This window comes from Puma concolor, chromosome A1 (assembly GCF_028749965.1).
Source record: "Puma concolor isolate L17-30 chromosome A1, mPumCon1.1.hap2, whole genome shotgun sequence".
NCBI classification, from domain to species: Eukaryota; Metazoa; Chordata; class Mammalia; order Carnivora; family Felidae; genus Puma; species Puma concolor.
Window position 1 is genome coordinate 153,165,452 of NC_141667.1, and position 15,076 is coordinate 153,180,527.

At 54.3% G+C, this 15,076-nt stretch overlaps 1 protein-coding gene across 1 annotated transcript in view; it reads left to right on the plus strand.

Annotated features, from left to right (window-relative positions):
• The first annotated feature begins 11,781 nt into the window (after positions 1-11,781).
• WNT3A (Wnt family member 3A) overlaps positions 11,782-15,076 on the plus strand; it is a 40,936-nt gene continuing 37,641 nt past the window's right edge. The window contains exon 1 of the mRNA XM_086706973.1: positions 11,782-12,036. Coding sequence (XP_086563099.1) covers positions 11,966-12,036 — 71 coding nt within the window. The 5' untranslated portion in view covers positions 11,782-11,965. The remainder of the gene's footprint in view (positions 12,037-15,076) is intronic.

Consider the following 15,076-nt stretch of genomic DNA (forward strand, 5'->3'; position numbering starts at 1 on the left):
GGGCAGCTCCTTCCCCAGTCCAGCCCCCAGATGAAGACATAGGCTGCCCACATCCTTGGTTTTGCCTGGTGAGATGCAGAGCAGAGGACCTAGCCACACTGTGCCCAGACTCCATCTACAGACTGATGTGATACGTTAGCCTGGTGGTTGGCTGGCCTTGTGCTGATTTGTTACATGCCAACAGAAAATTCACACACCTGAGCCAAGCTTCGGTCAAGGGGTTCCTTCACAACTTGACTTTCCATGATGATTTTCACTTAGGGTTCCCACAGACAGAGGCCTTGGGAAGAAGGTTTATCCCCAAGCTGCACTGCCCACCTCCAAGAGACCAGCACTTGAGGACCACTCCTTCCCTCCAGCCCCCACCCTGCCCCACCCCCACGAAGACTTCCAGGGCCCCAGTTACTGATGGCTCATGACCCAGAGCTGCTCTGTCTCACAGATGCTCTCAGAATCACCCAGCACAGTACCAGGTGCCCCTGCTTCCTCCTGTGCTCTGCATAGGTAAGCCAATGCACCCAAGGATGTCTTGCTATATAAGGGTGCCTGTGGTGGTCTTATATATTGGGTTTTATTCTCAGTAGGAGGATCACTTCTTATGTCTGATCTTGGCTCCGCCCATTTCTCAACCTGCCCCTTAGACACAGACACCAGTTGTGGATCCTGACCCTGGTTCTGGTGTCTCTATATAACTAATCTCAGGGCCACCTGAAAGCTCTGGTGGGGAAGACACAAACATGGTGGGTTGGCCCAGGGACCTCAGCAGGGGCCCCTGGTCTTGCGTTTCCCTGAGTGTCAATTCCTGCCACACCAGAGTATGGAGTGACAGCAGGAACAGTGGCTCACAGAGTTTTGTGGGCCCTGGGCCTAGTGCCCTGTGGCTCAATCTATGCCATCTTCTTAGACTCATGGATCGACCCAGACCAGAGCTGGTTCTGGCCTCCCCAGTTCATCTGACTCAACAGGGAGCTTGCACCCCCAAAGGAGCACAGACCTGAAATGCCAGACATCTCACAACAAAAGCCACCAGACACCATCACCAACTGAAGCAGAAGTAGCAGGACACGCTGTGTAAGAAGATGATATGGAAGATCAGTGCCCGGGGAGTTATGAGCCCCCACCTCATCTCTGAGGTGCAGGGGGAGCGTGGTGAGGTGCTACGTCTGTCCCCTGGGATCAGTGAGGTGGTGCCTCCCCTTCCTCACTGGCTGGTGTCACAGCAGACCTGCACAACAGACTTCAATGTGACACCCTATACTCATGCTGCCAAGAACCAGGAAATCCTCCACCTGAATGATAATCAATGGACACCAAAATGACACAGGCATTGAACTTATCTGACAAGGAATTTAATGAAGCCATCAGAAAAATGGTTCACAAGGAATTACAAATACACTCGAAATAAATGGGGGGAAAAGAAACTGTCAGACAAAACATAGGAGATATAAACAAGAACCAAATAGAAATTTTAGAACTGAAAAATGCAACTAAATAAAAATATCAAAGCTTCACAGCTGAATGGAGAGGAAAGATAAAAGACTCAGGGAATGCGAAGACAGCACAATGGAAACCTCCCAATCTGAACATCAGAAAGAAAAGAAAAGAGCAGAGCCAAAGGACCCGTGGACGGCAGAAGGTCTCCTGTGTCACTGGAATCCTGGAAGGACAGGAGAAAGATGGCCAGGGTGGGAAAGATTTCCCAAAGTTGGTAAAAGACTTAAACCTACAGGGACGCCTGGGTGGCTCAGTTGGTTGGGTGGCAGACTTTGGCTCAGGTCATGATCTCACAGCTCATGGGTTAGATACCCATGTTGGGCTCTGCACTGACAACTCAGAGCCTGGATCCTGCTTCAGATTCTGTGTCTCCCTCTCTCTCTGCCTTTCCCCAACTCATTCTCTCTCTCTCTCTCTCTCCCTCCCTCCCTCCCTCCCTCTCTCAAACATTAAAAAAAAACTTTTTTTAAAGACTTAAACCTACAGATTCAAGAAGCTGAGCAAGATTAATGGGAAGAATGCACAGCAGGACCTGTCACGGTCAAACTTGAGAAAACTGAAGACAAAGAAAAAATCTTGAAAAGATCAAGAGGAAAGCAACACCTTACTGACCAGGGAAAACCATTCGAATTGTGGTGTATTTATCATCAGAAACCATGGAAACCAAAGGAAGTGGCATATTTTTCAAAAGAAAGAAAAGAATTGTCAACCTCGAATTCTATGGTCAGCCAAAGAATTCTCCTGTAATGAAGAGAGACTGAAGTCAATCCAGGGGGAGGAAAATGAAGAGAATGTGTCCCCATTACACCTGCTCTGAAAGGATAGTTAAAAGAAGTTCATGGAGGGGCGCCTGGGTGGCTCAGTCATCTGACTTCGGCTCAGGTCATGATCTTGCAGTGGGTGAGTTCAAGCCCAGTGTCAGACTCTGTGTTGACAGCTCAGAGCCTGGAGCCTGCCTCAGATTCTGTGTCTCCCTCTCTTTCTGTCCCTCCCCTGCTCATGCTCTGTCTCTCTCTCTCTCTCTCTCTCTCTCTCTCTCTCTCTCTCAAAAATAAATAAAGATTTAAAAATTTAAAAAAAAGAAGTTCATGGAACAGAAAGGAAATGATAAAAGAAGGAATCAAGGAACATTATGGAAGAAGAAAGACTAAAAATGTAGGTAAATACAATAGGATTCCCTCCCCCTCTTAAGTTTTTTAAATTGTGTTTGATGGTTTAAGCAAAAATTAGAACACTGTTTTGTGCGATTCTCACAGTCTGTAGAAGGAAATGTTCAAGATGATGATGTTATAAATGAAAGATGACGAAAGGATGTTCTTGAACTGGTAAAATATCTGGCAAAGAGATGGAAGTTTTCTACCTTGTACTCAAACTCCAGTAGACTGTGTGTTACATACATAAAATATAATATGTAGACCGACCAGTAAAAAAGCTTTACAAAGTCATAAGTAAAGCTCTACTCAAAAGCACAGTAGAGAATATGATTTTTTTTTTTTTTTTTTTTTTTTTATTATTTTATTAATTTTTTTTTTTTTCAACGTTTATTTATTTTTGGGACAGAGAGAGACAGAGCATGAACGGGGGAGGGGCAGAGAGAGAGGGAAACACAGAATCGGAAGCAGGCTCCAGGCTCTGAGCCATCAGCCCAGAGCCTGACGCGGGGCTCGAACTCACGGACCGCGAGATCGTGACCTGGCTGAAGTCGGACGCTTAACCGACTGCGCCACCCAGGCGCCCCGAGAATATGATTTTTAAAACTCATTTGTATTTGGTTTTATTAGCAAGACTCATTTTACTCATATGTGAAATAACTGTATTAAAATTCTAAATTATTTCAAAAACACACAAAAAAACACAAAAGCACTGTAGATAAACTAAAGTGGAATTCTAAAATGTGTTCAAGTAGCCCACAGGAATGTATGTAAAAGAAAACAGAGACACAGAGGGAACAAACAGGAAATGAAAAATAAAATGTCAGATATAAGCCACAACATATCAACAATTACATTAAATATAAATGGCTTACTTTATTTGTAATAGCTAAAATAACAACCAAAATATCTAGGTGAATGCCTAATCAATCTCTAGCACACCCATTAAATGTAGTACCTACAAATACAAAAATAAAATAACATTTGGTCCACACAACAACTAAGATGGATCTCAAGGACATTATGCTGAGTGAAAAAGCCAATCTGAACAGGTCACATTCTGTATGATTTTATGTGTACAACCTTTGTGAAATGACAAAATTATAGAGATGAAAAATAGATGCATGGTGCCAGGGTAGGAATTTGAGGGCAGGGGTGGATGACTCTCTAAATAGGTAACCTGAGGGAGAGCTCTGTGGTGGTGGAAGAGGTCCATAGCTTGGTTGTGGTGGCAGTAAATGACATGTAGAGGAGAAAAGCCATAAACACACATCATACCAATGCCAATTCCATGCTTTTGACATTGTACTGTAATTATGTAATATATACCAAGGAGGGAAAGCAAATGAAGGTACATGGAAACTTTATGTATTTTTGTGTGTGTGGATCTAGTTATTTTTAAATACAAAGTATTTTTTAATGGGTAAGAGATTTGAGAACATACATCACCAAAGAGGATGCACAAAAGGTAAAGTGATCCATGAAAAGATGCTCACCAACATCAGCCATTGGAAAATGAACATGAAGACCACAGTAGAAAATCATTACATACCCATTAACTATTAAGTCAGCTAAGATTTAAAAAAAAGTCCCTGCCAATAAAATTCAAAGTGTTAACAAGAATGTGGAGTATCCGGAATTTCTATGTTGCTGGTGAGACATATATGTGTCATTATATGCAAAATGGCGCAGCCAGTCTGTAAAACTCCTAGATATTTATTCCTGGGAGAAACAAAACTTTTGTTCACACAAAAAAACATGCAGACTAAAGTTAATAGCATCCCTACTCATGATTGCCAAACACTGGTAAAAACCCAGATGTCCTTTAACAAGAGAATGGGTAAATGGGTCAACAAACATGGTGCCTCCTTATGTTGGAATACTCCCTAGTAGCAGAAAGGAATGAACTATTGATAAATTCAACAATGTGAATGAAGCTCAAAAACATTATGCCGTGTGAAAGAAAACAGTCTCAAAGAGTCACATACCATATGATTCCATTTATAGGACATTCTCAGAAGGACAACGTTATTGAGAACGGAGAATACATCAGTGGTCTCCAGGGGTTATGGACAAAAGGAATCATATAGGGAGTTTTTTGAGGTGGTAGAGTAGTTTCATAAGATTATAGTGGTAGTTCTACACTGTGGGAAAATTTCATGAAACCACACACACACACACACACACACACACAGGACTTGCATCCATGATGTATAAAGGACTTCTACAAACAAAAAAGAAGGCAAAAATATCAATGAGACCATGTGTAAAACACCCAGATACCTCAAAGTAAGAAGGTACATAAATGTCTAGAAAAAATCCAGATGAAAACCAAATGAGTCAAGATGACTGACACGAAGACTTTTGCTTCTATCTGACACAGAGGAATAGGGAATGGACTTGCCTTCCTATATAAAACAACCACAACAAAGAACAGAAAAGTGATGAGAAAAATATGTGAAACTACAGAGAGTGAGGGTTAAAACATGCTGAGCAGTTATCCCTAAAAGAGGGGAAACAACAAGCTGAGCCCTACAAGTGCCAGGCCAACTGGGGAGAGTCCCCACTGCCAGAGGGAGGATGACCCAGCAGGAGTCCTCAGACTTCGTGGAGCTAAGGGGACACAGTTGGGAGTGGAGGAATACAGATTGGCTGGAGTTCACAAGACAGAGCAGCAGAGATGACAGAACTGTGTGGACACCACTCCCATGATCTGCAGAGTGCTCCCTCAAATCATCCCTGAGTGCTGATCAGCATGTTTTACCAAATATTCAAGGAAAATACTAACAATTCTCCACAAACTCTTCTAGAACACTAATGAGTTGTAATATTCATGAATAGTCCATGTGGCCAGAATTATCCTGATTCCAAACTCATATATTATAAGAAAAGAAAATACCACACCAATATCCCTCATGAACACAGATTCAAAAAACCTTAACTAAGGTTTGATTGAACAATATATAAAGAGGACAGTACATCATGAGCAAATGAAATTTATTCAAGGAATGCAAGGTTGGTTTGATATTTAAATATCAATTAATGCTATTTGGTATTTTAACAGACCAAAATAATACAAAGTATCAATTGTCTCAACAGATGCAGAAAATCAACTGACAAATTCTGACATTTGGATAAAAACTCAGCCCACTAAGAAGACAAGGGAACTTCCTCAACCTGATAAAGGGCATCTATACATATATATATATATATGACATCATATATGTCAATATATATATATTGACATCATACTTAAATGAAACACTGCACGCTTGTGCCCCAAAATCAAGAACAAAACTAGGTATTGACCCTCACCACTTTAATTCAGCACTGTTATGGCATTTCTAGCCAATGTAATAAGGCAAGAAAAAGAAATGAAATATATCCAGAGTTGAAAGTGAGATGTAAAAGGGTCTCTATTGACAGATGACAGCATGTCTGTCTAGAAAACCCTACAGAATCTATGGAGGTGGGGGGGAAACTACTAGAACTAGCAAGTGAGTTTAGGAAGGGTGGAAGTTCAATGTAGTAAAATCAGTATTATTTCTACATAGTAGCCACAAGGAATGGAAGTGGAAATGCGAAAACATAGTTCCACTTGAGGTAGCATCTAGCCTGTAGCCTAAGAGGAAGGAGCTGGGCTGTAGGGCAGGTGGAAGATTCAGAGACAGGAGATGGTTGTGGGGTCAGGACATGGGAACACAGGCTTTGCTGACTCTCCTGGGCCAGCTGGACTGGTGGAAACACTGTCCCCTAGAGAAGGAGAGAAGCTACTTCATGGGGAAGCTGGGGAGGCGGGGGGGGGGGGGGGGGGCGGGGGGGCGGGCTGCAGAGCAGGAAGGCAGAGATGGAGCTTTGCAGGATACACAGCACCACATACCAATGCAGCAAAATGGAAGGAGTGGCCAGTGGAGACCCTGCCCTGCCCTGCTCACCCCTTCTGACCCACAGTGCCCACTAGAGAGGTGTGGGGAGGTGGCATCTGGCCTCTTCAGACCAGGGAGGGGCGTGGAGGGGTGCATGCTTCCCCCTGCTTTTGCTGATGGAACCAGAGGTGGCACTGAGGGTGCACAGAAGGAGTGAGGGTCTTGGTGTCAAGGGAATCACAGACCGTGGGCAGGTCATGGGCAGCACAGGAAGGGTGCCACTAACGAGGCCCTGACACTCTGAACGCCCACCCCAAGAGCTTCAATCTTGACCCCTGGGGCCTGAGCTGTGACTCATGCCCTGAGGGTTAGTGACACCACATCTCAAGTTGTCTGGGAATCAAGCAGTTTTCCCGCTGCACCCAATGCAGACTAGCCAGGGCTGTGGGCACTAGTTACCAGGAGGAGAGTGATCTGCACTCGAGGGGGGTGGGAGAGGCAGGAATGCTGAGGACTGAGGAGGGGTTGGGCCTGCCCCACCAGCAGCTGAGCCCAGAGGCCTGCAGGCGGGGGATCCGCAAGCGACCCCTGGTTTCCGGACCACACTACCTCGCTTAGCGTTTCCACATGGTGGCGCTGTCGGCCCAGAAGCGCGGCTGTGCAAACCGGTAGCACCCTGGACAGGAAGGCTGGGCTAAATTCAGCATCTGGCAGGTGAGTGAGACCCCAGAGAGGTCCAGACCCCAGGGCAGCTGACTTACAGCGCGCACAGTGGTGATGACAGCACTGCCATGCTTATTTGTACCCCCACATTCTGTTTTTTTATGGGTCTAAGACTCTCCAGCTGTGGCTCCCTGCTTTGGGAATCATATGATGCCAGAATTCAATGGCTCTATTTCCAGCTGCTCTGGGCCCCATGACTTTGTGGCTGGGAGACGCCAGCACATCAGGAGCAAATGTACTCCTTCACGGAGAATTCACAGCGTGGCTACTTGGGGACCTAGAACTTGGGGCCCCGCTTCTATGACTCCAGGATTCCACCCTTCCCCCCACCCCTGCCCTCCAAATTCCAACATCATGAGGCCACTTCTGTCTGTCAGAGTGGCCGGGGACAGTGGACTCAAGAATAACGCAAGCTTTGGCAAGCACAGTGTCAGCCACGCCTGCTAGGTGGCCATGTCCTAAGTGGAGCAGAGGCAGGAGTCTGGGGTGACCACGGAGTAAGACGCATGAGCTAGGGCTGCACACCCCAGAATGCACAGGGGGGTCTGGGCTGTGGGGGACACACATTCTCTGAGCCTGATGGCGGCCTTCCATGGAACGCCCCAGAGGTGCAGGCTGGTGATCCCCCAGCAGAAAGGCATTGGAGGTGTCTGGAGGAGGGGTCCAGACACCCCTGGGTCTCCTGTCACTGCCCTGAGCCCGGTTCCTCTGTGCAAGAAGGGGCTGACCCAGGGCTCCAGTGTCAGCTGGGGTGGAGTGCCCACTGTGGAGGGTAACTTGAGACAGATGGGTGGGTTCTCAGAAGGTCTGCCCCATCTCCCAGGAGCCCAGGCACAGAGACGAGCCCCAGGGACCATGGGTGCTCCCCACAAGAACACGCCCCACCACCCCCTCTCCACCCCATCCTGGCTTCTCTCCCCGCCTCGAGGCCCTGAGTCCCACCACTGGCATTCAGATCTGGAGGGCCTTACTTTTGTGGCATATGTAATCCACAGAGAGCCCTGACCTGCCTGGAGTCCTTCTGGAGCATAGGGGAAGTTGGTGGTACACCGCCCTGAGCCTCCTTGGGGTCCCTTCCCGGGACAGTGGGGGACGAGGGCCCCAGAGCATGTGGCATCATCACTGTACTCAGTCTCAGACAAGTCATCTGATGTGACAGCTTACCTTTACAGGGACCTTCTGGAAACCAAGAGGGAGTGAACATTTGACTCGGATCTGGGCTGGGGAGGAAAGGCTCTTAGAACACAACATAAGAGGGAAACTGTGGGCCAGTGGTGACAGCGGACCTCCCCCTCCCCCTGCCCCCGCTGCTGTCAGTAGAGCCCTGTTCCCAAACTGTGTGCCAAGGCACCCAGAGGTGTGCCAGCAAATCCCCGAGGGTGTGTGTGGGGGGAGTGTTTCCCATGCTCACAGACACACAGCAGTAGCCTCATCTGTGGGAGAGATACGTGCTGCCTCCGCTGGGTTCCTGGCTGCTACTGTGATAAAGAGGAGGTGCTGGTGACATGAGGGGCCTCGCCTCCTCCCCACATAACTGCAGTCATGGGAAAATGACTTACAAACCGTACTTTTTTCAAAGACCTACTGGTTACTACGTTTGTTATCTGGACCAAGTCGCTCACTAAGCCACACCATCAGGTTGTTCTCTTGGCCTGGGTTCTGTAAATGGTGATGAGGGACAGAAAGTCTCCACCTGACAAGCAGCTGTCCCTGGGTGACCCGTGCATGGGGCAGGATCCCAGGTCCTCCTGATGCCACAACCACAGGCTCCAGGGCTCCAGGAAGCAACTAAGCAGGTCTGCAGCCTGGACAGGAAGGATTGACACCTGACACAGGGGGTTCAAATACCACCACTGACAGGGAGCTCACTACCTCACTAAGCAAACTGCCCTCTCAGCTGGCCTCCCAGACCTCCTGGGACAGTGCCTTCTTCCCCTGGGGGCTTACCCTGGGGCTTCTGGGAGCCCACCATGGGATCCTTCCTACTGGGTCATCCCTGAGTGGGGAATACTTCCACAGCCCTGTGGCGGGGGTCTGCCAAGGAAGTTCCCTCTGCATGACAGCAGGGGGCGCTGCCAGGAAACCGTCCTCAGCCACAGAGGGCTCCTGGAAGCCTGGAGGCAGCGGGCCCCTGGCAGGCGCCACAGAACCCCCCAGCACAGAGCAAAGACCTGTCAGGCTGGACTCTACCCTCATGCCAAGATGCAGAATTTCCCGCTGAAAGTCAGGGAGTGGGAAAGAACGCCACCCCACCCCCATGCTTCTGGGGTCTCAGGAAACAGACTCCGGAGCATGGAGGATGCCCACTCCCCCTCTGTGGTGTCTCCCAGGATCCCTGGAGGGCTGGTGGCCCCCTGCCATCCAGACCCAGGAGGCCAAGCCAGGCAAGCCTTCCCTCCAAGGTCTCTGCATGCAAAGACCACAGGTGGGTAAGGAAGGGCTCTCGAAGCCCCCAGCCCAGGGCCACCATCAAGCTGCTCAGCCAGGCTGCAGCCTGCCCAGAAGCTTGCCAAGATGCACATCCTCGGAGGAACTCCCCCACTCTCTCCCCCTGCATCAGAAAGCGCTGCCCAGCTCACTCTCCCCTGCACTCACCTGCACAGCAGAGGGAAGAGGCAAAGGAGGGAGAAACCAGTGGCCAAGGGAGCCCAGAGGGGCCTGGCAGATGAGAAGACTGTGTCCACCAGCTCCATCCCCTCTGTGTGTGCAGAGCCAGCAGCCTCTGGGGGCTCCCCGTTAGTACTCTAATCCCCTGGCCCCACAGCTTCGAGGGGGAGCAGGAGCTGCCTCTGCGGGGCCCCCACCCCACTCCCACAGCCCAGGCCCCCGGTAATGCGATAATTGGGTGGGATTTTCACTGAGACAGAGGGGAAGTCCAGAGGCGGGTGAGCCAGCTCCCCTCCCACCCACCCTACTTCATTCCAGAATCTTCCTCCTTGCCTCCGCAGGTGGGGGGCTTGCGGTGACTGGAGGTGAGGGGAGGGGTGCGGTAGAGGGTCCGGGCATGCATAGACTTAACTGGATCCCAAAGGCAGTGTGCAGGAAAGTTTCCTTGAAAGAGAAGGGCTCTCGCTCCATACATGGGAAAAGACTCCTGACGCATCACCCAGGTGACCCACCCCTGGGGCTGACTCTTTTCCCAGATGTGGAAACCAAGGTGGGTGGGGGCAGCAAGCAGTGGGCGTGGCCTGCCTCTGTTTCTCACTGGGGCACCTGGAGGGACGCTAAGGCACCTCTGCCCAGAGAAAAGGCCACATGCACACCCCACGGTCTCTCCATGGGGCCCCCACACTGCAGGCCAGGTGGTGAGGCACAGCTGGAGAGGACTCATGGGAGAAGCAGGTGACCCACAAGAAAAGAGACATCAAAGAGCCGGGAGTTGGGATTTCTACCCGCAGGTTGCTCCCCTAAACTCCACAGCAGTGACATGAATTCCTATCATAGGGACTTACAGGTCTCTCACAGGGTGCTTGGCAGGCACAGGCCCTCTCACCTGTTACCAGCTTCCCCAGGGGAAGCTGGGGAGACATGGAACCGGGTCTTCCCCTCCCAAATAAAAGTTCCCTGGTGTCTTTCTGGCATACCCCAGAATATGCAAGGAGGGCTTTGCAGTGGACTATCCGGTGGGTACTGGCTAGCTGCTCCTGGAGACTTCGGATAGGTCTCTTTACTCTCTGGTCTGCCCTTTCCCCATCAGCTAAATCATAAAGCTTACCTAGGTCGTCAGAAATCCCTTCTGGGGAAGACTAGGAGCTCTGGGCCGCCCCAGAGGTTGGAGGTCCCAGGGCGAGAGAAGCCCGGCTGCACTGCCTGCCCTCGCTAGGAAGCGCCCGGGATTGGACGTCTTCTTTCCTGGTGGGGTGCGGAGAACAAAGTGGAGGCGTCAACACCTACCCTCCAGACAGCCCGTGTACCAGTGCTGACCTTCAGACAGGGGCCCGTGCCCTGGCCGCCCACCCAGCCACTGTCCCCAGGGCAGGCCGCCTTCATCACCGCGGGTCTCCGCAGCAGAGCTGCGCGGTCAGCTCGGTTCCCAGTGGACCAGCGGGGAGCGGCTCCAGGGACTGGCCTCGGACGAAGAGACCCCCCTGGCGAGGAGATGGAAGAAAGGAAGAGCAGACCCGCCACTTGGAGAGCAGAGACAGAGCGCACTACAGAGCAGGAGCAGGAGCGAGAGCCGGACCGTGCGTCACACGGAGAGCGCAGGGCGCGCAGGGCTCCACACCGCAGAGCGGCCCTGGAGTCCCGGGCAGGCACAGCCCTGGGGCTGGGAGGGGCGCCTGTGGACCACCATCCTGAGCCCCCGCCGGCCGCCTGACCAGCGGCCCATCTGGCACAGCGCGGCCCTGGGAGCTGGCGCGCCCCGCGCGCCTTGCGCGCCCCGCGGCCACGGGAGGGGCCGCCGCCGCCCCAGCTCCAGGGCCCCGCCCGCCCGCCCCCTGCCCGCCCCGCCCCGGCCCTGGCCCGGGCCCCGGCGGGCGCCCCCCGCGGCGCTGCCCCGCCCCCGCCGGCCCGCGCCGCCCCGGGCCCCGGCCCGCCGCCCGGCCGCCGGCCCACCTGGCGCAGCGCCGCCCTCGGAGCCCGCGCACCGGCGCACACCCGCGCACCCCGCGCACCTCACGGCCGCAGGAGGGCCCAGCACCGCCGCCCGCCAGCTCCCAGGGCCCGGCCCGCCCCGGCGCCCGTGCTCTCGGGGCGGACTCCCGGCCCTCTGCGCTCTCCCGCCCGGCGATGGCCCTGCTCGTATACTTCTTATTCCTCTACGGCCTGAAGCAGGCGCTGGGCAGTTACCCGATCTGGTGGTGAGTGAGCGGCCCCAAGCCGCCGCCGTCCCCTCGGGCAGGGCCCCGCGGTGGCCCGGAGCCCGCGCCCTGCCCCTGCGGCTCCACGGGGCACTGGCGGGTTGTTTTCCTTGGCGGCCACTTTCGACCTGTTCGGGCCAGGGCTGGGACGCGGGTGTCGGAGCTTCCGGGGACAGTGGTGTCCCGGGCCTAGAGGGGCCCCCGGCGTCGGAAAGGGCGCAGTGGCTGGGGAGAGGCGGGAACACTGTCTGCGCAGATGGCACCAACAGCCAGGCAGCGCGAAGCCGAAGCAGCTGGGCGGGCGAGCTGGGCGCAGCGCGGGGGACAAGGACACGTTCCTTACGGACCCGGTCTTACGCGCACGCACACCTTCAAACAAAGTCGGTGAGACCAGACCCAACAGCTTGGGGCAGCAGCGCAGTTAAGTAAAGACAGCGGGACCTGCCCGGAGTGGCGGGCCAGGACCCTGGGGCCAGCACCAGCCTTGGCCTCTCAGGCTCGGGGGGGTGCGGGGGGCGCGACCCGAGGGGTTTCTTCGTGAGCCCCTGTCTGAACAGGGAAGGAAAGAGGGGCCGCTGGGGCTCTCTCTGCATGGTCCTCCCGTCGGAGGCACATTTCAGTTAGACCTTCCTCAATCTGACGATGGAAATGTAGACGAACCAAAGGAAAGGTCCCGAGTGTCTACTGCACAGATATGGTGTGTGTGGGGGGGGGGGGGGATCACTGTTACCATCCCTTCGGGATCTGATTTGGCAGAGCCCCCACCGGGAGGGTCGCCGGCGGTAGGGAAAGGGGGAAGGCAGTATGCGGCGTTGCGCTCTGAGAAGCCCAAGATTTGAGGGTCACAAGTGGGGGCATGAGACCAGAAGACCCGGGGTTCCAGAGAAGGTTCCCCACACCCATGCTTGCGGGCGGGCGGGCGCGCGCGCGCGCGCGCGCACACACACACACACACACACACACACACACACACACACACAGGAACCTTCTCCGACGGCTTGCCTGGAATTATAATAATTACGCCGAGGGGAAGGGGTGGGGGGAACCAAGCGAGCCGAAGTACATCTAATCCGATAATAATTTTTCTCTTCGAGATGGTTCAGGAGCAGGGGCGCCTGGCTGGGGACGCGGGTCCAGGCGCAGCCAGGCGGGGCGGGGCGGGGTGGGAGGGGAGGCCCGGGCCAGTCCAGGGACCTGGGAGAGGCTGCTGGGCCGCTCTTCGGGGACCCGGGGCGTCCCTCACCGGCGCGCGCCGCACCTGCAGCGCCCTGTGGCCTTGGAGCGTGGGCTGCGGCCTCGGGGACCCTGACGCCCGCCTCGCCGGCCGCGGGGAGCTGGGGGGCACGTCCGAGAGAGCCCCGAGGCCGCCCACTCCAGCGCAAGCTTCTAATTAGAACCCGCCGCCGCATTCCTGGGCACAGGAGGAAGCGCCCTTCGCCCCCGCGCTCCTCCCGAAAGGAAGGGCCCTGTCACCAACCTCCTGGCCACCCCACACCTCAGGATCTTTGTCCTGTTGGCCCTGAGGCTCCCTGGCCTTACCACCCCCCCAAACACAGGTATGCCCCCCTTTCCACCCCGACCACATGTGTTCCATGTGAGCGCACCCGCACTTGCTCGGCACCCTGCGCTCCCCAGGTCAGCGGGAGAGGCCCTTCCTCCGGGCAATCCACCCCAGCAAGATTCTGGAGCAGCCCTTGGCCCCAGAGAGAAGGGTGCCCCCGAACCCCAACTCTGTTCCTGGTGGGATTCTCACGCTTGGGGATTCTGCTTCTTGAGGAGAAGCGTCTGTGGTGGACACAGTCTCAGGGTTCCCTGGGGACAGCGGATTTACCCTCCTTCGTCCTCTCTGCCCCGGCCAGCTGCAGGGGAAGGAGCTGTACCCCCACAGGCTCCCAGGCCAAGTAGACCGGAAGGACGGCTCCCAGGGAGAGACTCAGGGTTTTCTAGCTGGGGAAAGCTTTCCTGTCTGCACGCCCTACCTGGAGGACCTTCCCCTCGTGGCCCCTCCTCTCCCCAGCCCTCCCTCCCCCCAGTGCGGCTGAGGGACCCTCTCTTTATAACTTCTCACCTTCACGCTCAGCCTCCCCTAATTGGTTGTTCCGTTTCTCCCTCCCTCCCCCAGCGAAGCTACGCAACCCCCCTTCTCCCCACACCTTGCATATAAAAGTGAAAGTAACGGGGGCTTTCTCACCTGCCAGGACGCTGAGGAAACAGCCCAAATCGGGAGTAATTAGGCTTTTGAAGTTGGTGTGGCTCCTGGTGGGAGGGTGGAGGAGCTGGCCGCCGCCCTGCAGGGAATCCCAAAGCCACCGCTCCCCAGTGCGGGGCGGAAGCGCCCCTCACCCGGCCCTCACCCTCGGTGCCAGGGGCAGGTCCCTGCGGAGCCCAGACCCGGTCACAGTCCCACGACCTGAACATTGAGAGCGTGCCTTGTGGGCTCCTTATGCGATCCTGTGACAGATGGGGGGGGGGGCTCCCAGGGAAGGAACCAGAGAGGTGACAGGGCTGCACCACTCCTCTGAGCAGACAGGAGTGTCACGGAATTAGAACTAAGCAAACACAGGATGCGCGGAACACGGAGAACAGTACTCTGTAGGCACCAGAGCTCTGTGCCGTGCTCTGAGCCCCTTCCTCCTGTGTCCCTGAGTCTGGGCTGCAGGCATCTTGTAAGCCCCCTGGGCCTAACCTGGGCCCCTAGCAGAGGCCAGGCCCCCCACTACCCCCACCAGGCTGTTCTGCCCCATTCCCACCGTGTCCTGCTTGTTCTGGCCAGCCTGCCCTCTGCCGTCCACCTCACTCCCTCACTGCCCTGCAGTGACAGCCCCAGTGGCCAGCAGCTAGCTGCCTTGTCTTCATCAGCACAAAAAGCCTCACCCATCTGAGTCAGACCCTGCGTTCCACAGCCTCTGTGCTGGGAGCAGATGCCACCCGGGCTAACCCAGGACATTCCCCTGTGAAGCCACCCGGGTCAGATCTGTGGCCTGGGACGTGCTCCCACTGCAGTGCTCCCTGGTTCTCCCCCCCCCCCCCACCAGAGTCG